The sequence below is a fragment of the Xyrauchen texanus genome, chromosome 39, assembly GCF_025860055.1.
Source record: "Xyrauchen texanus isolate HMW12.3.18 chromosome 39, RBS_HiC_50CHRs, whole genome shotgun sequence".
NCBI lineage: Eukaryota > Metazoa > Chordata > Actinopteri > Cypriniformes > Catostomidae > Xyrauchen > Xyrauchen texanus.
The window spans coordinates 17,759,979-17,787,492 of NC_068314.1; the positions used below are offsets into that span (position 1 = coordinate 17,759,979).

The 27,514-nt window shown below is 36.2% G+C and overlaps 1 protein-coding gene across 3 annotated transcripts in view; it reads right to left on the reverse strand.

Moving 5' to 3' along the window:
• Positions 1-991: 991 nt before the first annotated feature.
• Positions 992-27,514, reverse strand: part of LOC127633075 (ran-binding protein 3-like) — a 29,739-nt gene continuing 3,216 nt past the window's right edge. Inside the window, exons 8-17 of one of the 3 annotated variants that reach the window (XM_052111950.1) lie at positions 27,414-27,506; positions 25,518-25,624; positions 22,180-22,277; positions 22,004-22,079; positions 21,773-21,881; positions 21,152-21,276; positions 20,942-21,062; positions 14,431-14,573; positions 14,124-14,301; positions 992-1,262 (exon numbers count right to left, since the gene is read on the reverse strand). In XM_052111950.1, the coding sequence (XP_051967910.1) occupies positions 1,093-1,262; positions 14,124-14,301; positions 14,431-14,573; positions 20,942-21,062; positions 21,152-21,276; positions 21,773-21,881; positions 22,004-22,079; positions 22,180-22,277; positions 25,518-25,624; positions 27,414-27,506 (1,220 nt within the window). In that variant the 3' untranslated portion in view covers positions 992-1,092. Of the gene's footprint in view, positions 1,263-9,550; positions 12,646-14,123; positions 14,302-14,430; positions 14,574-20,941; positions 21,063-21,151; positions 21,277-21,772; positions 21,882-22,003; positions 22,080-22,179; positions 22,278-25,517; positions 25,625-27,413; positions 27,507-27,514 lie in introns of those variants that run through there. The other 2 variants (XM_052111951.1, XM_052111952.1) reach the window with 2 other exon arrangements.

Sequence of the window (27,514 nt, forward strand, 5' to 3'; positions counted from 1 at the left end):
AAACTGCTTTAAAAGAAACCCTGTGTGATTTATGATTTTTTTTTATAGTTTACATTTTTAAGTTGCTCAAGTGAAAAATACAAATGCAATTAAACTACAATTAAATCAATAGCTACCCATTACTGAATAGTTTGTGCAATCATTTAAAATATAAGCAGATGTTATAAGGGAAGATGGGGGAAGATGCTCCCCTTAAGAATGTTTTACTGATAAATTCAAATATATTTCTGTGAGTTTAGCAAGTACAGGATGATGATGTATCATCCTAAATATTATTATGAGGGAAAAAGGAAACATCTGTTAATTTAGTTTAGCACACACATGCACGCACGCACACTCAAGAAAAACACTAAGATGACCCCCTGTAGTAAACATGTCCTAGCTGTAATCAAATGCATTGCCTATATTTTGTAAAATAATACATTTGTTACAAATGACAAATATTAAAAAATACATCAGATTTTTTATATTTTAAAAAATCTGTTATTTATTGTACATACTACATTAAATAGGTATTTGAATAAATATGAGGCCATGATTTATCGCATGATTTAGCCTCCTTGTCCAATCAATGTTATTAACCTCATAAATATGCAAATAGAAGGGTTTACAAATGTAGTGTAAAAATCAAACCCCAAGATAATATAAGTAACCCAGTGTTTAAAAATTACCCTGGGTAAACAATTTACAGTGTGAAAAGTCAATTAGAGGATGAAAATAGATCAATTAGATTGTGTTGTCTGTTCCTACAAACTGACTGTGAAAGGATTGATGCATTCAAATAACACTGTGATTCCCTTTCTTTCTCAGTTTGTACTCATTTTCACAAAAAAGTAATGTTTTCAGTTAAAGGGAATAAAACACAGTGGGGTAGATTCACTAAACAGTTGAACCACATTTGCGTGTGGTATTTCAGCACACAAAAGTTTAGATCGCACTATTACCGCCAAAGTAGGCAGTGAAATACATTTTATTTAAAAGAGATGTTTGTGAACATTTTCAACCGATCATATCAGCAGAATATAATTAAATAATCATCAAATGATGGAGAAGAGCGTTATAACCTGGCATATATCCAGATGTGCGGTGTCATCAACAACTGGAGCCCAGGATTGTGGAGTCGTCCTCCTCAATTTCTACCCGCTTCTCAGGGGATTTGTTTTCCTCTCCTTTTGTCCTGTCTTCCCCGCACCGTGACAATATAAGTCCTTTTTTACCATATATTCTCCTCCCTGCCCAGTAGGTGGCGATATGTACAAAGACTATGAATCGACAAAAACAAAAGAAGAATGTGAAAGTGGAAATGTATAGGTAAAAACGTACATTAATATTGATCTGTTCCTCGCCCACACTCATCATATCACTTCTGAAGATATGTTTTAACCACTGGAGTTGTGCAGATTACTTTTATGCTGCTTTATTGGGATTTTGGAGCTTCAAAATGTTGGTCACCATTCACTTGCATTGTGATATTCTTCTAAATATCTTTGTGTTCAGCAGAAGAAAGAAAGTCATACACATCTGGGAGAGAATTTTCATTTTTGGGTGAACTGTCCCTTTAACTGGTCCAAATCTCGCTCACGTTGGCCCAGGGCCGTAAGGCCATCATTATTGTTGAGCCCTTTTGGGAGAGCCTTTTAACACTGGGTCTCATTTATGACTGGAAAAGACTTTTCTATTTTTATATTGCTTATCCAAGGATAAGGTAGAGTTATGTTGTTATAGCCTAATGCAGCATGGCCTATAATCTGTAATATAAATTAAACAATCCAGGCCTTATTTTTAAACATTTCAAACACAAAAGTTAATGAATCTACAGAAAGTGCGGTACTGATTGGCCATGTGCTGAGCGCCCTCGGTTGTCCATTGAGAGAAGTGCAAAAGGTGGCTTCAGACCTTCTAGACTTTGTAATGAATATCCATGGTACATAACCATTTTTTGGCTTGATGGATGATCACACTGTAACAAAACTCTGCTTCCAGGAACTGATTTAGGTAATTTGGACGTTAAACTACTTTGACCAGTGAGTGTGTTACGTTATCTTCTCAACACAAACATAATCTATCACTGCCAGGGCCGTCTGTTTGCCTTGACTCTATTCTACCATAATACAATGTCTGAATCAAACTGGTCACTCGGGTGAGCCCAGAGAGACTAAACATGCTGTGAGTCATTTCCTGTACCGCATCAAGTTTAAAGTACCTGTAATTAAAGGTTATTTGTGCTTTGATTGTGTTTCTTTTTAAAGCATTCTGTGTGACTACTCTGCATGAAGAGGTTTTCAATCATAACACTGAGCTCAAATTATAACATTTTGACTCAATTCTGCGTTTCTGAGTTTTTCTCATTTGCAATATCAAAAGCAATATCTTTTGGTTACCAGTGCCACTGAAGAAATGCCCTTTTCACAATCAGCCTTGATTAATTTATTCCATGAGCAAAGCTGTCCAGGATTTGGATTTTGGATTACTGATATAAATCTAGTCAGGGACCCTGCTTGCCAAATTGATGCCATACTCAGAGTTCCAGGTGGGGGGTGATAGGGGTTCACGTGATATGAGCGTGAAGCGATCGTCTGTGTTCTGCAACTGCTTTCGGGTCATTGAATAATGTATACCGTGTGAGTAAGGGCAGCCGGTGGACTTTCTGGTGCCATCCTAGAGTAAGATGGAGCCCCTTGGGGAGTTGATGTCCCATGCAGACTGCGTAGTATGCGTATAGGGAGCTGCGGTACTGAATCTAGTATTCGGATGGTCATGTGATCTCAACATAAGTCAGCACAGATCCATGTATAATAAAGGTCCATGTTTTTATTAGGCTACTGAAATGACTGTCCCATGTGCGTGTACATGACTTTAAACATATTTTCCAAAAGTACTATTCATTTCTTTGGATGTAAAGCTTTTTTAATGAGGAAAAAAATGAGTAGACCTTTAACAACTGTCTATGTCAACATGCCTATGTAGTGTTCTGAAACTTGGCCTGTCCAGTCTCAGTGATTTGCAGTCCAATTTGCAAAGAGGCGGTTACAAACTTCTACAGTCATGTTGGAGAAAGAATCACCACTGGCTGGTATGTTTTTTATTTTACTAGCCAGACTTTTTGACATATAAGCATAATGCAACTGAGAAAGATTTACGCAAACAAAGAAAGGGGCCTTCTTCACACTTTAACACATTATTTTAAAGCACTCCGTTTAAACCACAAGCCCTTATTTCACATGAAGGAAGATTTTGAGATTAATTTTATCATCGCCACAGAAATTGAGTAGGTGGGCTTCTCCTTTGTGTCACTGTGTGTCATTAACACTGTGTGATTGAACCCACAATGACGAGGAATATTTGCCATTACATGGTCGTTCAATTAAAGTGAAACCAGAGTGCTTTGTGTTCACTGTTAAATTAATCAGTTTATACCTTGTTTAAATCTTCGTGGGAGTTTGGCATGAGCTTCGGTAGACGGTGCACCCATCAGAACACTTGAGACACATCTTCACACGCTCTCATAGAGCTACTCTGGTGATATCCACGGTGCATTTTGGAATTCAACTAAATGACACAAATTCATTTTCCTGTGCGATCATAAGACAGCATGCAGGGAAAGACGAGACTGAACGCGGCTTCTTAATCGGCTGCTTTTTATTTAGTAAAAGGATTGTGGTTCTTTGACACTACACAACTCAAATCACAGGTAAGTGAAATGTTAATATTTAATAGCCAGTGTTAATAATGGACATATTTTAGTCGCATAGTGCAAAATGTACTCGCAAATGCAAGTAATTTACTTGCAATATAGAGGGCTGTGTTATAAACTATATTGGACCTGACAGCAAACCCGCAGCCTGTGTGTGAGTGTAGCACAGCACTGTAATTTATTTCACATGCAAAGAGGGTGTAAAGAGGTCTCCTTTTCCTTCTTTATCTTACAACTGCTGTTTTATCTCCTGGAAAGAAAAAAAACACCAGCAAATATTAAATCTCAGCTTTTCCCATTCCAGCTAATGCTTTGTTAATTGGATGTGACTCATTAAAACACATTGCAGTTTAGCATATAAATCATGGTTGAGACTGTGGTGGAATGTGAGCAATAGGCTTCCAACCAGTTACCAGACTAATGGAACAGAAGCCAAATCCCATAAAACTGTGTTAAGATATGCTATTTATAACAGTGTTTCTTTTCTAAAAGCACTTGGGTACATTAAATGCAGTAATCTAACTGTATCTACAACCCCAATTCGGAAAAAGTTGGGACTGTATGAAAAATGCTAATAAAAACAAAAAGGAGTGATTTGTAATTTATATTCACCCTTTGCTATATTGAAAGCACCACAACTACACATAATATTATGTTTAACCTTGTGAATGTTATTGTTTGTTCGTTTTTTAAATGTAAAGTAATTTCAAATCAGATGACTGCAACACACTCCAAAAAAAGTTGAGATGGGCAGTTTAAGACTAACATCAATCTGACACGTTAAAATAACAAGGCAATGTGAAACAGAAGATGTTAAACAGATATGCAATTGTGTCATAGTACTGTATTCTGTATAAGGAGCCTCAAAAAACAGCCTAGTCCTTCAATAGCAAGGATCGTTCGAGACTTGTCAATTTACAAAGAGATACTTCAGCAAATAATCCAGCACATTGTATAATGGAACAATAATGTTCCCCAAAGACAAATTGGATGTATTTTGGGCATTTTACCCTCTACAGTGCACAATATAATTAAAAGATTCAAGGAATCTGGTCAAATCTCGGTGCGTAAAGAGCAAGACAAAAACCACTTCTGAATGCTTGTGATCTCTGATCCCTTAGACATCACAGTCTTAAAAAATGTCATTCATCTGTAATGGATATCATGAACATGGGCTTGGGATATCTTTATTAAACTTTTGTTAGTCAACGCCACTCACCGCTGCATCCAGAGACGCAAGTTAAACTGTGCAAAGCAGAAGCCATACATCAACACTGTCCAGAAGTGCTGCCGAATTCTCTAGGCTCGACTTCTCTGGGCTCGATCTCATCTAAGATGAAAAGTAGAAGTGTTTTTTGGTCCGAAGAGTCCACATTTCCAGAAAGTTTTTGAAAAACACAGCCATCTGGGCCAAAGAGGAAAAGGATCATCCAAGCTGTTTTTAGCATCAGGTCTATAAGCCAGTGTCTGTATGGGTCAGGGGTGTGACAGTGCCCATGGCATGGGTAACTTGCACATCTGTGAGAACACCATGAATGCAGACAGATATGTAAACATTTTGTACATACTGCCTGGATTACAATTGCATGGCTGTGTAAACAGAGAGTGCAGGTGCTAGATTGGCCTTCTTGAAGTCCTGACCTGTCTTAAATTGCGAATGTGTGGTGCATTATGAAGCACATTAGATGGCAATGAAGATCCCATACAAATGTGCAGCTCAAGACCTACCAATGGATGAATGTGGAAAAATTCCACTTTCTAAACATAACAAACTTGTGTCTTCAGCGCCCAAATGCTTAATAAGTGTAATTAGAAGAAATGGTGATGTTTTACCATTGTGTAAACACTCGACTGTCCCAACTTTTTTAGAGCCTGTTGCAATCATCTGATTTGAAATTACTGTACATTTAAAAAAATATATAGAGACTCAAATTAACAGGGTAAAACATCATATAATGTGTAGTTGTAGAGCTTTTAATATAGCAAAGGGTGAATATAATATACAAATCACTCGGTTTTGTTTTTATAAGCATTTTTCATATTGTTCCAACTTTTTCAGAATTGGGGTTGTATAACATTTCCATAACTTAATATTCAGCAGTGAGTTAAATAATATGCCTCCAAAAAAAAAAAAAAAACATTTAACTGAATCCATGGCTCTTGGCGATTCATCCAGAGAACATTTTCTGTGGTTCACTGGATTTGTTTATGTGGGGACGGTGAGGAAAGCCACAGTCAGTGGTGAGAGATGCTGCTCATTTACCTATTATGCTCATTGGACATGATTGAGTCAGTGTACACAAACGTATTTTAAAAAGAAGCAAAATATGGCACGGAGGCTTCAACCACCTTGTTTTGTCTAAAAGAGAAAAAATGAGGAGCTACATTTATAATGGAAACACATTTGCATCTGAACTCCTGTAAACTTTTCGGCTTTCTGAGAACCAATAGTTACAGGACATACAATTTGTGCATACAGATTTTGCTTATTTGCATTGATGTCTGTTAATAAGTAACAAAAAATAGTAGTTACAATGTGATGACTTTAAGCTCAGTGCCTTGTTTGAAGGGATAGTTCAAAAATTAAAAGTGTCATCACATATCATAGAAATTGTTGTCATAGACATTAGGCAGCATGCAAGCTTTAGTCACATTCTCTTTCATTGCATTTGTTTCCATGTAATGGAAATTAATGGTGACTGAACATGATCTTATGTTCCAAGGAAATAAGAGTCATACGGGTGTGGAATAACATCAGTTTTGGGGGGGAAATTTCTCTTGATGAGATAATTGTCTGTGCACTTAACTGATGTGATTTTTGTGGAATATTGTATATTTGTAAAGACTTTCCTACAAATGGAACTTAGATGTTTATTGTCCTAAACTTGTTAACATGAGACACTTGCATATCTTTTGAAATGTTCAAGGGAAAGTATTCCTCACATTTCACCTAAATTTCAGCATTCATCTGGCTGCACACATGCAAAAACCATAACAAAATATCACAACCTCACTGTTCAAATAAACTCAACTGAAGCCTTCCAGAATGAGTGAAGAATTTCAAAACTGTGAAAAGTTACAGAAAAGCCTCATTGGGAAGTAAAACTTCTCTGTGCAACTCCTATAATAGGTTTAATATTTTAAACACTAAAATGTGTTTGTCAAACATATTGTATTGTTGTTGTACCTGCAGATTCTCAGATCACTTAATCACTTAATTATATACAGTATATGCTCATATAATGATTACATAGGTGAGATTTGGGCTAGTTGTCACATGGGGAAGTTGTCACAAGTGCATTATCTCAGTTTACACTAGCACTGGTTTTGTGTGTCTTTTCAAACATTTAAATTTGAATATTTTCTGTAAATACTGTTCTACAACTAAAATTCCAATATAATATTTCTACTATGACATTTGGGTAAAGTAGTGAACACAATAAAACCACAGTGGGATACATTAAGGCAAGGGTCACCTATTCAATAAAGGTAGAACCAAAACTTTCACAGCTCAAGTTTTATGTCAAATTAATGCATTTACAGTGACCCAAAAAATGAAAATTCTCTTATCATTAACTCACCAACATGCCATCCCAGATGTGTATGACTTTCTTTCTTCTGCAAAACACAACGATTTTTAAAAGAATATTTCCGCTCTGTAGGTCGATACAATGCAACTGAATGGTGTCCAGAACCTTTAATGGTTTAAAATCATTATCTTCGGAAGTGAAATGATAGGTATGTGTGAGAATTATTTATTTATTTTTACTGAAAATCTACACTTTCACTTTCACATTCAGCCACCTACTGGCTGGTGCTGGTCAAAGGTGGAGCTTGATAGTAAAAAATGACTTCAATATTGATCTGTTTCTCACCCACACCTATTATATTGCTTGTGAATATATGGATTTAACCACTGGAGTCTTATGGATTACTTGTATGCTGCCTTTATGTCCTTTTTGGAACTTCTGAGTTCTGGTCACCATTTACTTGCACTGTTAGGACCTACAGAGCTGAAATATTCTTCTATAAATCATTATATGTGTTCTGCAGAAGAAAGAAAGTCATACACATCTGGGATGGCAAGAGGGTGAGTAAAAGAGTAGCCTAATTTTTATTTTTGGGTGAACTATCCCTTTACTAACTGAGAGGTTGGGGCAAGCTGTCACATGTGTTTTAAATGTTAGAAATGTATACAATTTATTAAATACAATATTTGCTGGTTAAAACAAAATTTCTGTATGTTACCCTTTACATTTTATTTCATGAATTTAGTTTTTTGTCATTGTTTTACAGTTTAAACTTTGCTGAAAATCCTATAATAGGCTATTAAAAAGTGGGTTCTATTGGGGCAAGTCGTCACATCAGGTCAACTTGTATCCATACTTGAAGGTCTGTGCCTATGCAGAAATTGATTTTGAAAAATATAAAATAACTATTAAATGAAATTTATGAAAACTAGCCCCAGTCACCTCTATTTTATTTACAGTACCTTCAGTAAATATTTATTCTCTAATTGCGTTGCAAAAATTTTAAATAAGATCCATAAAAGTTTCTCTATAATATTGTAATGATGTAGATTTATTTAATAGTTTTTGTTCAACTGCTTGATTACATAATAAAGTTCACTAGGCTGAAGGTGCTTAAGGAACTAAAACAGCAGATCATTTAATACTATGTGAAAAACAGCTGGTGGTTGTAAATACACTTTTCAGATCTGGCCTCATTAGGTGAATGGCTAAGAATGCCACTTCTCAAAAAGATCTACAGTATATTAGATTACACTTTAAATGTATTAAACCTATAATGCAATATCTGAAAACTGCTATTTATGGTTTGTTAATTACATGGTAATGGCCAAGAGCAATAGTTTAAATATCATAAATTACCTCCTCCTCACGAGTTTATTAATTGTTTAAGCCAATAACAAAAACACAAATGACACAATAACATGACTAACTTAAGGTCAGTAAAAGTATATTTTTCTCAGTCCTGAACATACGATTCTTACTGAAAATGCAACATGAACAAATGTTCCATTCCTTTTACATAATCTGTAACTTGATCAACCAACAAATGCAGAACAAATCTGTTGAAAACAAAGTCCATTGCCAAAGAGGTTCAGGTGTTTCTTAATGTAATTTGAATACTGGCCGAATCCAGCTAGCACTTCCCTCTGGGGCTCAGACACGGACAAATTAATCATGAGGAAAATTCCTGATGACAGAGGGGCTAAAAACATTTTGCTCAAATGTCTTAGCAGTTGCAGTTTTACTAATCGTACAGCTTTCCGATATGAAAAGAGCAAGTGTTAATGCCCTCCAAGATGCATTCAAGGCAGACCACCTCAGGACTTGTACAACAATCTGTTTTTCAGAAACAAGTATAAATGCAATGTGGATGCTCAAATAGCTACCGTAACAACTTTATAGTAATGCTATGTGTTCAATACAAGTTAAGCTCCACAGTATATGGACAGTATCTGTGACGTGCTGTTGATGACCGCAGACATTTTAGATTCCTCCCTTAGTTTGTAAAAAACAGAAATGGTGTTTATAGTATAAATGCACTTACAGTGGAAATCTTTGGGGGCATTCCAGAGGGTTAAAAAGCAGAAATGTACCACTTACATTTTTTTGAAAGCGCTCGTATTAGTTATTTTGGACAAAAACGTGTTCTTTGAAAAAAAAAAAGAAAAAAAAAACTTTATGAAACAAATAGTTTGATCTAAATACGAAGGTTTTCACGTGGTAGAAGAATTTGTCTATTAAAAGCAGCAACAGATTTCAATGCAAGACCATTAGATGCGACGGTGGAATAAAGAAGTGTTTATAGAGATTCTTCTAAACAAAATACGACTAGGATGCTCGATGGCCAAAAGAAAACTTCTAGAGAAAAAAGGACAAGATTATTTGAACATTCCAGGTTTATGTTTTATAATGGTTCAACTTGCCACATGGTTCATGGAAAACAGCAATGTCTATTACTGACCACACTGACAACAACATTTGACAATCATTACACTTTTCCAAATTATGATAAAAAAAAAAGAAGATGATAATTATCCCAGTGAAGTCAACAGATGCTTAAGTCCAATAGCAGCCTAGCCCTTCTAAATCATCTCTAAATCACTTCCATCAGAGTGAAATTGTATATTAAAACCACAAGACCAGTGCAGTTGAGTGATTCTGGACCAGAAATAGCACCCGTGTGTTCACAGTCTCTCTGAGGTTTACACAAACAACCCAACATGGAACAATAAAAGACCAGGAGTGTATGCTGCAGTACATGTGCTGCAACACACAATGTAAATAAACATTTACATCAATCAACTCTTCCTATGCAAACATCGGTTTCGTAAACCTTTAGTTCTGCCAATTTACATGCTTTCATATTGATGGGAAACATCTAACAATAGAAACCTTTTATGGACATATAGCGGCCCCACAAACATATTTGGACACTTCGGTCACACTTAAAAACAAATTAAAGTCTTTGCAATTTATAACAAAATATCAAACCAAGGGTCCATTTTTGTAAAGAACTATAGCACAACACATTTGCAAGCAAAACATTTCACAAAAAGAATTTATAAAATTATAATACAATATGTAGATTGTTCAAAATGGAGACAAAACTATTTAATCTGCTAGAGCACTTGTGTGAACTGACTTCATACATCCACTAAAATCACAGTGGGACCAGTTGGTTTAAAATACAAGGAAAATTGAAGTAACTGAAAAATGGAAAAAGCTCAATTCTAAATGTCTAGCATACTTTGTTTCATCTTGTTTTCTAATGCAAAGCAATTTAGACAATTTTAGGGGCCAATATACACATTCATTCTGAAGTGGAGAAACAGAATGTAAAGAGGAAGAGAAAGGACAACATACATATGAATACAAAACAACAATAATTTAGGTGCTATAGTTGGTAAAAAGTAAAATCTAAACACTAAAAATCTAAATGGTAATGTGACTAAAAATTACAACTTCAAATTTCATTGCTAAATCTGTCTTCTTAGCATATTGACCAACATATCTAAATATATCTCTAGTTTTATTTTGTACAATATTGTAATTAAAATATGTTTTCAAATGAACATCTTTTTAGAGTATACTACTATAAAACTACTTGGGTAGTAACCTGTTCCACTGGTTTAAACACATTTAGGTGAAAAACAGCTACACATTACTTAACAGTCAAACTGTTGCTATGCATCCTGCTCTTCAGCTGCACAAAGAGTCCCTCCATTTACATGGAGAACTGTATTACACACTGTTTCCCATAGTCACATTTTGTATTATTAAAATATGCTACAAATGAGTACCAAACACTGGCAGTGTATTGGGCATATAATAGTTCAGCAGCATACATTATTCAGAGGGGGAAAGCCGTTTTTTGGCTTAACTGCGTGAGAGTCACACAAGTTGTTAGGCAGTAATGTACCTCATGAGTCACGAGTCTGATCCACACTGGATGATCAACTGCCTTCAATAAATGAAGATGAACTAGGTTTAGTTTCTTCCAAACAAATCTTGAAAAAGTATAATGAGTGAATCTCACAAATAATTGTTTGAGACATATTTTACCACAGAATCAAAAGAAAAATTAAATAAATCCCTAAATATTTTTTTTTTAAATCAGCTTTCCGGGCTTTTTTAAAATCATTAAATATTTTTTTTAAATCAGCATAAACTAAAAGGAAGCACAACAAATACTCCTGTGATGTGTATATATACTTTAGAATCAACATATTTTCTATACATTACGTTGTCTTATCACAAGGTTACTTAGAATGGGGGGAGGGGGCAATGTGATTAATTGCCATAACATTTTTCAAATGTTTTATTTAAAATAAAAAATATAAAAAAAAAAATTGCAGATTTTCAAATGCGATTCAGTTCTTTCAAAGAAAACATTGCTCAACTTTATATAAAAAAAATAATAATAAAATAAAAAAAATCCCTGAAAACCTACAGATCTGTAATGTTGTTAACAAAATTCCCTCGATACAGTGAGAACCATGCATATAATCTACATTTTGCTGATCTAATGGCGGAAGCTCCTCATTCAAAAAAAAAAAAAAAAAACATTATATCCCCACCACACAAACCAACCTGTAACAGACAATATGGAACGTATTTTTTACAAGAAGAATACATTTCTATAGTAACATATTTTATATACTATAATATTTGGTCTCCTAAACCATGTACAATACTAACTAATATACAGAACATATTAATAAAAATATAATGTGTGTGGAAAAAGTACTTTTGCATTGACCTTGTTTCAAGTATGACAATTTACAGTACTGTAAATGTACTACAATGTACAACTGTTCTTTTGTGTGAGAGGTGTGGCCTTAACATGAGGTTCACTCCTCTAATAACAACCATTTAAACTAAGAGTACAAGTTGGAGTTACAACCACACTTTAATGATGATTAAAAGCAAAATAATATCTGATGTGCAGCACAAGTTAAATGAAGAGACTGAACAAATGTGAACTAAATGGGTTATACCTCAATTCAGGGCTGCATTGTAAAGGTTTCTGATTCTGAACCATTTCTAGACATTTGAGACCATTGATGGAAGTTGAAATGGGAAAATACACAGCCATGTTTTGTACTGTATGAAAGAAATCAAACCTCACACACACAAAAAAATAAAAAATACTGCTTGCATGTGACTGTTCACTCAAACTAAAACAAAAGCTTGTTCTCATCAATATGATGACATTGAGATTGTTACATGTCCAGTTCTATAAATAAAAAAATAATCTAATAAACTAAGGAGCATACGACTACAGTATACCCACAGATTAAGTTTAGAGATAAACACCTGCATAGTAAGAGGACTGCAGTGAGGCATTGTGGGCTTGGAATCAGCAGCAGATTCAGCACTATTTGTCCCCTGTGGATGGATGCACACCTGCCTCTGGATTACCTGATGAAGAATAGGCACATGACAGATTGCATAGATAACTGGGTAGCTGACAAATGGACTGGGACTTGAAGCTTTTTTCCCCAACATCAAGATGATATGATATACATGTAAAAGTTATATGCTGTAATTAGTCACCTTTTATTTTAAATGGATCCCCACTTTTAATTAACTTTATTTTTCAAAAAAAGATTTCCATTTGTTCCTTAGGTGTCAAATGATTCTTTTTTAAAAGTAAAAAATATTATATGTAGCCTCTCAATTAACAAGGTCATAAAAGCTGCATGAATAATTATAAAATAATTAGCAAAATGCTGTATAAATTAGTTTTAGATGTAGTATAGCTACAATTGTAAAATTGGGGGCATATACAGCTACGGTTAGACTTCCATATGCTAGCATTCTCACAAATAAGTAAAGCTTTAAGTTATTTAATGCTTATTACTGCTGAAAATTCTCTCTCTCTCTCTCTCTCTCTCTCTCTTCTTAACTAAAGAGCTTGAAAATGTCTTACTTGATGTTTAAAAACAAGAGTTTCTGTATTTCACAGTTCATGCAGAATCCAGTCACACAGCTGAACAATTTCCACATTTTACTTCAAATAATAAACTAAAAAACATTACTTGTTAAAAAACTAAAACGCAATTTGAATAACTGAATGTTTATAAACAAAACTTATCTTTAAGGGATCATGACATGAAGATTACAATTTTCCTTGACCTTTTAAAAAATTCAGGCCATTGTATAATAAAAACATACTGTAAGTTTCAGAATTCAAAACTTCCTTCTTACTGCAAAAAGAGCATTTGTTGAAACCAAGCTGCCAAAACGAATCATTCTCCATTTCCTCCACATTGTGATGTCCCACTGACATTTGCATCTGATCACCTCTACAAATTCACATCCTACTTTACCTCATTACTTCCATTGCCCTGCCCAGTAGTGGTGAGCAGTGAGATGGCAAGGAGAGAGCAGGTCAGTCAAGAGTAGAGACAATCATAACAGTGAGTATTTACTGTCAAGTCTTAAAAGACCAATACAAAAAATAATATGTATAATGATATAAATGCTGGTGTTAATACTATTGGCTTTGAGGGCCACGAGCACATCAACAGCCTGCATTTGCAATGTATGTGTGTCAACAAAGCCGTGCCATTCACTCACGCGCTGCACATGCATACACATGCAAAACTTATTAAACACAGCCTTTTGTGATTCACAGAGCTATCACATGTGATATGGATTGATTTGAATTGTGCTCGTCGGACCGATACCAACCAGTCTAAAAACATCAGTATCGGAAACAATCCAGGTATTGGCGCATCTCTAAAACGAACCTCAAAGAACATATTAATAAAATAAATAAAAAAGGCATGTCGTGACCACTTTAAAATAGAGTTTTGCACTACCTTATAACTAGAGGTATTTGCTACAACACCCCACTGAAGACACTCATCTTTTGCTTTGGTATGAAAGATTACCTGATGCAGGTGTAGCTACTGCAGGGGGTGTGCGGGACTCGTCATCGTCGCTGAAGCAGATGACCTCACCCGCAGGAAAAGCTGAAGGGGCATTAGACTCTTTACCACCAATGTTCCGCAGTGCCAGAATACGATGATGCAAGGCTGCATACAACTGGGCAGCATCCTTAGAGCTGGACTGAGACAAGAGATGAGACCACATAAGACCAAAACGCAAATAATAACACAACACTTGAGTGAATCTGTTCACATTCTGAAATTATGAATCAGATCTGTGTCAGGCAAGTAGTTAACTGACAAATCTTACAGAAATTAGGAAGACTTTGATGCCCTGCTCCTCTTTGTCCATAGCTGATATTCTTAGACTCTTCTCACTGGCTTTATCCACCTGCATCTGAGACCAAATCTTTGTGTTGAGGATCACTCGAAGACTTCCCTGTGTCCTCATGACTGGAACACACAAACAAAAAATAACACTCGGGTCAGTTCTCAGTAAACAGAAAGCCATGTTCACAAAAAAAAAAAATCGGATTTTTTTTGGCTGACTCAAATCCGTTTAGGTTTCTGTAGTCTGAATAGGACAAAAACACAAAATCCAATTTTACAGTACGATTAAAGGATGTGATCTTGAATTCCGTTTTTTCCCAGGGGGGTGTCAATTTCCTGTCCAGTGCATTCTCTATAAGCATTTTTCACCCCCCCCCAAAAAGTGTCATTCAACCTTTCTTCAGAACAACTTCACTCAAAGACTTCATAGCTGCTTCTTCTGATTCCTATGTTCCCAGGATCCTATGTTCCCCAAAATTATATGACACATAATGAACACATGACAAAGGGTCCTATGTTCCCCAGATTTATAGGGTTTGGGTTAGAGTTAAGGTTAATATTTATGAAATATCTGAACGTGAAATAGTAGGGTTAATGTGTGTTTACAGAATATTGAACTGGGAAACTTAGGACCCAAGGAACATAGATAGGCTCCCATCAGGACTTCATTCAAGACAGGTTTATTTTAATTCATCGAGAAATAAAACAGTTGGATATAAAACAGGTTTGAACCGTTTCCCCAGTTGCTAACAGGTTCAAAATCGCTAGCTGCAATTCCAGCGTTACTGACGTGATATCTGCAGTGAAATTTATCTTCACATATCTAACCGTTCATCTGTATAATCATAAAACCCTGTAGATACGGTGCAGATATTTGAAAATGTTCAGTCTAGATATACCAAAAACCAGGACTGTCCTGTGTAATAAACAGAGACGTCTGGTCACCCAATCTATAATTCATTTATAAACAAAACATATGAACAATAACTTCATATTTCATTGTGCAAAACTGTAAAAGAACATTGTAACGTTATTCAATGGAAAGGAGGAGGCGAGAACCGGCTTTTCAATATAAATAATAGTTTAATGATAAACCTAAAAGAAGACACAAACACACACATGACGGACATGTCCGTTAACGATCTCTCTCTCCCGCAGATCCCCTGCAGTCGACCTTTACCCCTCACGGAGGCATAATTAGCCGAATACGGGACAGGGTGTGTAGGATCACGACCTGGCCCCGCCCTCCACCCTGCCACAAACATTAAGAAGCTCGTCAATGCTTTTAAAATTGAAGAACAGGTAAACGGCACCTATTTATTGTTTTTCTGAGTTGCAGTCTGCTTTGGCAATAATTTTTTTCCCAGACTATTTAAAAAGTTACAGTTAAATCATCAAGAAACAGTTTAAGTTACTGCGTGGACCACGAGACTACAGATGCCTATGTGTGGATACATTACGCCTAAAAAGATTTAATAGGCCAATATTAATAATATTTTAAAAAATATATATATTTTGGCATGTTGTTTTAGTAAACTGTTAGAGACGAGATGTGGGTGACTTGACTTAAGCTAACCACGATGAAACCACGATGCGTAGTACCGTCATGGCTGCACAAACGCAGCATGCGATTTTACAAGTTGTCAGGTCCCGTGCCGTGCGAAATTGCCTTGTAGTTTCTAGTACATTGGCTACATACCTGTGTTTGTGTTCGCCGTGCCAGCCACCTCGGTAATCTGTTATACAGCAGTTGCCATAGTCAACCAATACGCTTGAATGTTACTGAGTGTGCCGCTCTGCAGGTGTGTTTGCTCAACACAGTGAAACAAAATATTGCTATATTGACGACATCAGGGGGGTGCTACAACTGCTTGCAGACAGTGTCAATTTATTTTTGTAAATAATAAAAGCTTTGTTATTTTTATTTCTTCATTTTGTTCATTGCATCACAAATCAAATGCCATGGACTCTGAAAAAAATCCCATCAGGGATTAAAATGCATCAGAGTCTGTGACAAGTCCATCAAAATTGGACTTGTGACTCGGACTCAATCAATCCATCTCGAGTATCCCGTGGTTGTGGAAAAGATGTTACTGTGTTTAGGAAGGGGCAAATCAGGGCCTGGGTAACTCAGTGGTAAATAAACTGGCTACAACCCCTGGAGTTCACTAGTTCAAATCCCAGGGTGTGCTCCAGCCAGGTCTCCCAAGCAACCAAATTGGCCCAGTTGCTAGGGAGGGTAGAGTCATACGGGGTAACCTCCTCGTGATCGCTATAATGTGGTTCGCTCTCAGTGGGGCGTGTGGTGAGTTGTGCGTGGATGTCATGGTGGATGGGATGGAGCCTCAACACATGCCAAGCTACGTAATAAGATGCGCGGGTTGACGGTCTCAGACACAGAGGCAGCTGTGATTTGGGGATTTGAGGTGCGTCACTACACCACGAGGACTTGAACACATTGGGAATTCGATACTGGGAGAAAATCCCAAAAACGAATAAAAAAAATAAATAAAAAAACTCCGACTTTACGGAGTGGTTTGACTCTCCCATCATCAATACAAGATCTCAGCCAAAAATGTATGCAACTCTGGATTGAAATAAATGTTGTGACGTTGCATAAGGTTGTCGAAACAATGCCACTAAGAAACTAAAAGGTGGTCCCAACTAAATATTAGCGTATGCAACTTTTTTTGGCCAGGAAGTGTATTTCAATCCAAATCGCAAAGCTTGTCAAAATGATCCCTTCTCAAACGTTGGCTATATATTTATAACTTCTGCGCTCTGTTTGGGTAGTTTTGTGCGGATCAACAATAGCCGTGTTTGTCAAGAATAATTGTTAACACTGTACAATAAGGTTTTACTTATTAATACATTAAAATATAATGAACAATTAACAATATTTTACAGCATTTTTTTTATTTTTGATAACTTTGGTTAAATACAATTTTTAACTGGAAGGTCATGTTAGTTCCTAGTGCATTATCTGTTAACATATACAACATTTGATAAATAAAATTATGTATATGATGAAATTAACATGCTCCAAGCACAAAAAAAGCAGGAAAATGTACAATCACATGCCTGCAAATTTTTGTTAAATGTGCCTCAGTCTGAACTGTCAGATCGTATTTCATGTGTTTTTTTCTACATCTGTGGTGCACACCGGATTGCTTCATCAGATTTTATGATAAGACATTTACTGCATTCCAAATGCCAAAAATGATGGCCATGCTGTATAGTTACAAACAGAATTTTCAATAACAATTACTTAAAAGTGAGTTCAAAATGACCTCTTCGAAAGGGACGCAGTGGAAGGTACAGCCTTTGAGAGGAACAGAGCATAGGCATGATCACTTAACACTTGAGCATTTTGAGGGCTTCAACACAGGATGGGGGTTCCCTTCAAGCATCTCGTCATCCGACCATTTAAGCATGCTTCAATATGGGACATTTGGATGCCCGCTCAAATAAAGGTCAATAGGCGTCCCATATGCATCAATGCACCAACAAATATTGCATATGCCACCTCTCCCATTTCGTAAGCTGTCTGTGATTAATGTGTTTATATTTTAATACAGCCCTCATGAAAAACATAATCAATGGCAAAACATTGCTAAACTCTAATGTATAGTGAACATACATAAGTTTGCATCATTACTATGACGACTAATGTGAATGTGCAAGCAAAAGCAACTGCAGTCTGAACAGAAAATAATAATCAGATTAAAAAAAAAAAAAAATCTAAATTTACCCTTCAGTGTGAACAAAGCCTGAGGATACACTTAAAGGCTTATGACATGCCTTTTTATTTTAATATGTTCCTTAGGGTTCACTTATAATATTAGTATTTTTTTATTTATTTAATATTTTTGTAAAACATGATCATTTTCCACCCTCATTCAGAAACAGCTCTTTTGGTGCCTCTTCTGCTTTAAGACCTGAGAGTAAACACCCACTTTTATGATTGGCTCTCTGCTCGCCATCTCACTGCTTACCACTACTGGGCCAGTGTTAATCTAATCGACAAAATCACTGACGAAAACGTTCGTTGACAAAAGTTTTTTTTTATTTTATTACGATAACACAGACGAGAAAAAGGCGCATCTTGATGATAATTAAATGATTTTATTCAAATCATACTGTTGACAAAAATATGACAATAAAAAAAGATACTGAAAGATATTAACAGAGTAATATATAAACAGAAGTTAAAAACATCTTGAGAATCTGTATAAAGATGATAATAGATATGGAATCATTTAATCTATTACTCCAGTATGTGAGGTTAATCAATATATCCACTACATTTATGGAACAATTTACAACTGCAAAGTGAAGCAAATGAACAGTTGAACTTGAACGAAATGACGCGCTATTTATTATATATCTGCGTAATTTGCATTGCGTAACTTGCACGGTGAATACGCGGTTTCTATACGAAACATGCTACATGCAATGTAATACCCTTCCAACCATCATGTAGAGCTAAAGCCATACAAATAGACAAGTTTACACAAAGAATGTTTTATTTTTCTCTACATGATGATTCATGCTTCTGATGTCAGTTAAAGGTGAATGGCTCTTGAAAAAGATGATCCCTTTGATATGTCCTCACTGATTCTTGAGATAAGATTTAAAACCAGTTTTGTCCCTTAGTTATAATTTTTTTTAATACAACATTTATTTGAAATGGATATATTTGTCAACAAAGGTCTCAGCTAACGAACCATGTAAGGGAACAGGTTTTTATAAAAATGCTTTTTTCTTAAAATTGACATTTATTCACTTTACAACACATCTTACTGTGATTTGGTTCAACTCTGTCCGACATACTAAATAGCATACTATTTTAATTTAATCCATCCAACAAGAGTGTAAAGTCTTCATTATCTAATAATGGTCTTCAGGAAAGGAGTTAAGTGATAAAAATACATTCTATTAATATTTTATTTTTCTGTTTTGACAAAATTGAATATTTTCCATCTAAACCATGTGTTGTACACTGGAACCATTTTGTTTTTTCCCCCTCAGTCGAAGCTGCCTCAAAAAATACTCAAATGTCAAAATTATTTTACAATTCTTTACAGAAATGATGACAGTGGGATGACGAAGTTGACATGTAGAAGCTGTAACCACATAGACTTCAACATTGTTTGTTTAAAATATGAAAAAACACAATACTTAGATCGGGGGCCTGGGTAGCTCAGCGAGTATTGACACTGACTACCACACCTGGAGTCGTGAGTTCGAATCCAGTGCGTGCTGAGTGACTCCACCCAGGTCTCCTAAGCAACCAAATTGGCACGGTTGCTAGGGAGGGTAGAGTCACATGGGGTAATCTTTTCATGGTCACCATAATGTGGTTCTCGCTTTCGGTGGGGCACATGGAGAATAGCAGGAAGCCTCCACAAGTGCAATGCTAATCCACATGGATTGAGGGGAGTCATTACGCCGACACGAGGACGCGTTTGGAATTGGGCATTCCCAAAAAAAATAAAACTTTTTATGGAAAATATAATTTAAAAGTTTTCTTTGTATTGTTTCATATCTTGCAGATCCATACCTTTCATTTCATATTCATAAATGTGATGCATTTTTAAACATTTTGTTTGGCAGTTTAACATTGTGACCTCTTGCTGAGGACAGGTTGTTACATTTGCTTCCAAGTATACAGCATGCATTTAAAACAATTCAAATTAAATTATTTAAAAATATAAGTAATAAATGCCCAAGTGTACACATTTCCTTAAGATTTAAATGTTACAATATTTATATCATTATATTTTTCCTTTTTAACATAAGAGGACTTTTGTATGTAGGACATGTTTTGTCCCCTTTCTCAAGATCAGTGAAATATGTCAACACAAAAAAAGAAAACTCTCAAGTAATTGTATGGGGTCTTTAAACACATATTTGAAAAGCTTATGTTTTACATAGTGATAAACAAAATGCTTTGTGAATATTTGTAAAATAAAGGTTTTATGTGATGATAGACTTAAATTAATTTGTCAGGCTGACCAACCGGTCGATATGGAGCTATTTTGAGATTAACAGCATTGTCTGATAGGTTTTAGATTAACAGAATTGTCTGATAACATGCACAATTAACAGGAGTATTAGCTCCCCCTTGTGACGTTTACAAACAGCTTTGTCAGTGGATGATAATCGGTTTTCAGTTTGTTTGTTTGTTTTTTTGTGAACGTTCAGTAATTGTTTAAAATAAGGTGTACACATTTAATTTCAGCAAGAATCTGTCTACATTATTTATCATAAAATATCCTGTATATTGGTCATTCGCCAACCAAATTCTAAAATGACAGAATAATACTATAATATTAACAGCCAATGGAAAACCCAAATGGGTCAATCAATGGTTCATTTTGCTAAAATATGTTAAATTACAACTTCACGAAGACATGAAAACAACAGCTACGAGTGACTGTTAGCAGGCATAGATAACCCAGGCCTGTTACAGATTAGCATTACATTACCCAGTCTGGACTGTAAGGTGCCGTATTCAGCAGATGCCATATCATTGAGCCGTAGCACTCCACATCCTCTCTCCACCCAAGACTGAGACACCATCTCAAACACAAACAACTTGCATTGCATCTGAAAACACACACCACACCACCGCATCATCTTCTCATGTGTCTTTATCATGCTCATGTGTATTGATTTGTTCTGAGGGTTGCTCTTACCTGTAGCACATTGCTCTCAGACTCCTCTCCTGTCTTGACCTCAACTCGCTCTAATAAACACTTCTGAGTTTTGTGTGCTTCATGCCGTGCTGCAGACTCTTCAAGAGACTCTTTTGTGTTGTCACCTACAGCGCATTAGAGAATATTTTGGAAAAAGCAGCACAAACTTTAAATTACAGTATACCTTAAAGGGATAGATAAACACAGTATGTGTGTGTAGTTGTAAGTGTGTGTATGAACATGTCTGAGGACTTTGTGTGTGTGCAAACACACATCCACATATGTGCTCATCTAAAGGATTGGAATGCTCCTGAAAACTTAATATTTCTACATTTTGTAGACTAATCACTTATTTTCCAATGGGCAGCCATTTTTGACAGGGAACACAATTATCACAAAAGTAAAAAAACAATTTGATTTAGCCCACAGTGAAATGTCACTGGTCTAGAATCTCAAGCCACACAACTAAATATTAAACATGAAATATCTTCGGGATGGCTGTATTTTTGTTGATTTTTGTTGCATCACTTGAAGTGAGGACTGAAAAAATGTATTGTGTGCTGAAAACTTGTGACTTCACACCTCAATCTCAGGTTTGTTTCTGTGGTCTGAAATACGTACTCTTCTCTAGGCTGTGATCTTGCGAGGAGGAAAGCTGGCTGAAGAGCCCAATCTCTGGCTGTGGCTCGCTGCTGCCCCCTCTCGGATCAGAGCTGCATTTCGGCAGAGCCTGTGGCCATGAGATAAGGGTGTGACTGAGTAATGGGCTCTGGAACTGTGATCTATGATTTGCTTGAGCAAGCCAAATTCTGTCAAACATTTCAAGGTTTACTAAGGAATTTATTGCTTTACCAAAACACGTTCCAACATGTTCTGTCCAAAAACAAACTTCGCACAGTTGGCACTGCTGTTGTCAGCTTTCTGTTCACTACAAGAAAGAATATCGGTGCCAAGATCTGTTACAGGTTTATGCTGGAGGCGACCTGTAAAAATTCTTTAAACAAGCATAAACATTTAAACCGCAGTACCTGAAATTGATGTACTGTAAAAAGTAATTTGCTTCCACTGAAGTTTCTGAAGGACAATCTGTATTTTCCCTCTCAGATGAGTCACAACTTTTACCCACCTGTAGAATAAAGAATGGAAATCTAACTTAAAATAGGAAAACAACCACAGTCCATTCTTTACATTTAAGATAATTAAAGAGATCTGCAATAATAAAACATTAAAGATGCCATGAAATCACTTGACAAGCCAGGTTTTCTTTCCATTGTGTACTTTTTCCTATTTAAACAGGTAGTTGGGGCTGAAAAAAGGGAAAGGCTTGTCTTTATTTAATGACCAACAGACTTAAGTTGTGAACCATGATTTGCTACTTGCTAATGCTAGTCAGATGTAAGTGGTATTGTGCACCAAGTATACTTCGGTTTTGACACTAATGCAAGCATTTTCATATAAAGCGAATTACGTAAATTTTGCCATCAACAAAATGCAGAACACTGAAGAATGATTTGGGATTTAGGAGGAGGGACATTCTTATTCCAGAGAGTATTTTAAAAAGGCAAGAGTACAGGAGTCATCAATATTATTAGTACGTTTTCAGGGAAGAGAAACACCATCACTTCTAAATACGTATTATTACTAATAGTTTTAAGCACACACTAGCATACACATAGATTACCTCAAGGCCAAAGAACATGGACTAAAAGCTACAAAACTTGAATTTTGACTTCATGGGGTTTCAAAATCAGATTTGCAGAAATTTCAATGAATGAGTCAATAACACAGAGAATGTCAGATTCAGTTGAATCAAACCTTCGCTATGTCATTCATATTCTGTCCAAATACAAACATGGACTCAATCAGGGCACCATGTTCTATGGGTTTGTCACACATTTTTTCACCAAAGTTTCTGCTGTTCTTCACCTCAAGAGACAGAACAAAAGGCAATTTAAGTTTAAATGTGTTGCCAGATTGCATGTATTCTCATCACATTCATGAGATTTAACTAGAGTTACTGGGTCAGCCAAAACAACTAAGACATTTAGAACTAGATGTCAGTTTTCTGGAAGCCAAAGCTGTCAAATAACACTAAGACACATCTGCCCATTGGACCGTAGCCCATGCTGCGTTCAAGCATGCAGACGTTGGCATATTGCAGTGGTTCTCAACTGATGGGTTGCAGGTCTGTTTTGATAGGGTCATGACGAATAGCATAAAACAATCCTAAATACAATGAATACAATGCAACTAACCATACAATTGTGCATAGTTAGGTCAGAAAAATAAATAGGCTGATCAATTTTAAAAGGGAGGAGAAATTTACATTTACTTTAAAGATGCTCTTATACAGAGTCACTTTAAAACTGCTTTTACATCAGACTCCTATGTGATGTAATCAACAGATTACAAACATGCAATGCTATCTGCTAGAAAAATAGAAACATGAGTTGCAAACAAGTAAATCAAACCTAATGTGGATACAATGCATCCAAATGTTTCCAACATCATTTGTTGCGGTTGTCAAATGTGTGTCCAATCGGACTCTACAAAATTTTGCAACAATTTTAACTGGTAAAAGCTAGTCAAATTAGGCCACTGTCATTAAGGGCATATAACATGCTTTAATATATTTTGATAATTAATTAATCTATAATTCAGTCAAGATTATTGAAGGGGAACACTTCAACAGGTTGACAACGTGCTTTGTGCAAAAAAGTGTTTGATATAAAGTGCACATACAGTATGCTTTGGACAACTTGCACATTTGTATTTTTTTTAATAGAAATTTATTTTTCACTACTGTAAAGTGACGTCACTGATGGAGGCTTTTCTAGTCACAGTGCGCATATCCAACTAATTAATAAAGAAGTTACGTAATTTTTCTTTATATAGTGCTTTTCACACATTTCACTAGCTGTTGTAGCCCTGGCAATATTACTAAACCTCCATGTTCCTCAAAGAACATTTTTTTTGTATATTATTGCACAATAAACAATTTTGGTATAAAGGTGTAAAGTCTGTGTCCTGACAAAATGAAATCCCAGTTGAGTACCACTGATATAGATTCTATAAAGCACAGAACATAAACATTATGATATCCACTCACCAACCACTTTATTAGGTACACCTGTAGTGTGTTGTAGTGCGCAGAATAGCATCTCAGAATGCACAACAAGTCGAACCTTGAGTCGGTTTCAGCCAAGAACAGAAAGCTGAGGTTGCAGTGGGCACAGGCTCACTAAAACTAGACAGTTAAAGACTGGAAAAACATAGCTGATGAATCTTGATTTCTGCTGAGGCACACAGATGGAAGACCCATTGCAGTCTCAGCTTTCTGTTCTTGGCTGACAGAAGTGGAACCCAACGTGGTCTTCTGCTGCTGTAGCCCATCCACCTTATTGTGCATTCTGAGATGTTATTCTGCTCACTACAATTGTACAGAGGGGTTATCTGAGTTACCGTAGCCTTACAGGTCAGTTCAAACCAGTCAGGCCATTCTCCGTTGACCTCTCATCATCAAGGCATTTCTGTCCGCAGAACTGCCTCTCACTGGATGTTTTTGGCACCATTCTGAGTAAACTCTAGAGACTGTTGTGTGTGAAAATCCCAGGAGATCAGCAGTTACAGAAATCCTCAAACCAGCCCGTCTGGCTCCAACAAGCATGCCACGGTCGAAACCACTGAGATCACATTTTTCCCCATTCTGATGGTTGATGTGATAATTATCTGAATGATTTTATGCATTTCACTGCTACCAAGCGATTGGCTACATATTCATGTGATAAATCACATGAATATGTAGGTGTACATGTGTTCCTAATAAAGCGGTGACTAGTACTATCATTATTTTGTCTTTTTTTTTTTGAACTTGGTGCTTCTTGTCACAGTGCTTGACAACAATTATTTTAAGAATGACTTGCTAACACCCCTGGAGCCACAAGATTGAATCCAGGGTGTGCTGAGTGACTCCAGACAGGTTTCCTAAGCAACCAAATTGGCTCGGTTGATAGGGAGGTTAGTCACATGGGGAAACCTCCTCGTGGTCACTATTAGTTGTTCTCTCTCTCAATGAGGAACGTGGTAAATTGTGCGTGGATCGCGGAGGGTAGCATAAGCCTCCACACGCGGAGTCTACGCAGTGAGTCATGTGATAAGATGCGTGGATTGGCAGTCTCAGAAGCGGAGGCAACTGAGACTTGTTCTCCGCCACCCGGATTGAGGTGAGTAAAAGCACCACCACGAGAACCTACTAAGTAGTGGGAATTGGGCCTTCCAAATTAGGAGAACATTTTTTTTTTTTAAATAATGTCTTACTAAAAAGTCAATATAACTAGAAGTACAGCATGAGTCAGTCATGCCTTACCAATGACATGTTATTATCCTCTGTGCCAGCATTCGAGACCACTGAGATACTTTCACCTTCTGCTTCCAAGGAGTTTGTTAGTCCATTTGAACTTCTGTTGCTTGTGTCTGTGAAGAGATTAAACAACAGAATTTTGCAGTTTCAGATAATTCAGGGTTTGTACAAGAGAAATTCAAGCACTTTTACAGGACTTTCGAGGTACCTAAATTATCTTTTATGTCTGCACCTCGAAGCTTTAAATATTATCCAGTTCTAAATGTTACTTAACAAAAATGCAGTGCAAAACGATCATCCTATGTGATTTCAAACACTGCCCAATCTCTAAAAAAATTTAAGTTTCAAGAATTCCTTTACACCCACAGCTTAGACTTAATACTTTGATCACAGTCAGCAACGGCGGTTAACTACAGGAAGTGGTTTACCGTAGGGGTGTGCGATATTGACAAAGAATTATCGCGATATTTTCTGGAATTTTGCCGATAACGATAAACAGATGATATTTTGATAGATAGATAATTTTAATATTGATAGTTGATATTATTAATTGAAACAATATATTGAAGGAAAAGAGGTCTTTATTATTTAAAACTCAAGCATTCAAGTAAGAACAATACAAAACACTGCTCTGCTGTAAGGTGAACTGTGCAGCATAAAAGCAAGAAGCAAAAATATGACATTGTAATAAGTCACCAAATGCAAACTTCTTTCAAACACAGCACAAGAAAAAAATAAAAAAAATATTGTATTTGTAAACAAATTACACCCTTCTGTAAAATTTAGCCTAAAGTCAAAGATGCAAAAAAAAAAAAAAGCCCAGGCAGTGTGTATCTTGGGTCTAAAGTCTTCAAAAGTTGTTTAAAACCATCTCTCTCAACCACTTGAATTGGTATCATGTCTTTTGCGATGTAATTGGTGACATCGTTTGTCATTTCTTGCCATCTGTTGCAAGGAACTTTTTTGCTAAATGATTCGGCCAACGTTTGTCGAGTGTGTTTTTTTGCTTTTACCCTGTCAGCTGCAGGAGTGTTGTGTTCAGTTGACTCGCAAAGCTTTTCATATTCCTCACATTCAGTGCGATGTGTAGTTCGAAGATGTTGAAACAGGTTGGTCGTTGAGCTGCTTTTAACTGTAACTGACTTTCCGCAGTTTGCCGTCTTTTGACTAGGATCTGACCTTTCAAAACCAAACCACCTCCATGCTATTGATGATGACCCACGTCTAGCAATTAAATCTAGCGTGGGTTGCGGGGGTGTTTGACGATCTTCTCCTCTCGCCGTTTCTTCGCTCATTTTTAACTTCTGTCATACCGCAATCTAACGTGCAACATCACGATCTGAACAAACACAATTTATATCGCACACCCCTAGTTTACCGTGGGGAAAAGCAAATCCTAGTTCCTGTTATTACCCATTACATTGAATGTGGGGTTTTTTTGCACTTCAAATAAAAGCAAAAATTCTAGAAGTGATATTTTTCACTAGCCATTTAAATAAAGGCTAAATGAAGACCACTTTGAAAAATTCAAGCAATTTAGTGACAACATATGAGACGCATGTGAAATCTGAACATGTGCAGCAGAAGTAAATTCAGTATGATGGATCTGTTTTCCTCCACACCAGTATAAAATGTGATTGCAATTATCCAACTGATTTCATAGAATTTTTACTGATTGAATATTCTGAATGATTTCAGCTTTTCTAACTGCTAAAGTGTGTAAGGGTTAATTGGAAGCCAGGCTTAGAACATAAAACACTGCTTAACAAAACATCTGCAAGTTTAAACTAGGCATATTAAAACAATTTCAAAATTAAATGTATATTTCAAACCTTGAAAAAAAATATTTTTACTGATATTTTTCACTTGATCTATCCGAGTTGATATTCTGTATGAACTCACCACTCCGAGGGAGAGTTCGGGCCGGTGGGGCTTGCAGCACTGGAGGTCGCAGGATGCTGCGCTGAGCTTCTTTGGGTTTCGGGTTCGGGACACCTGAAACA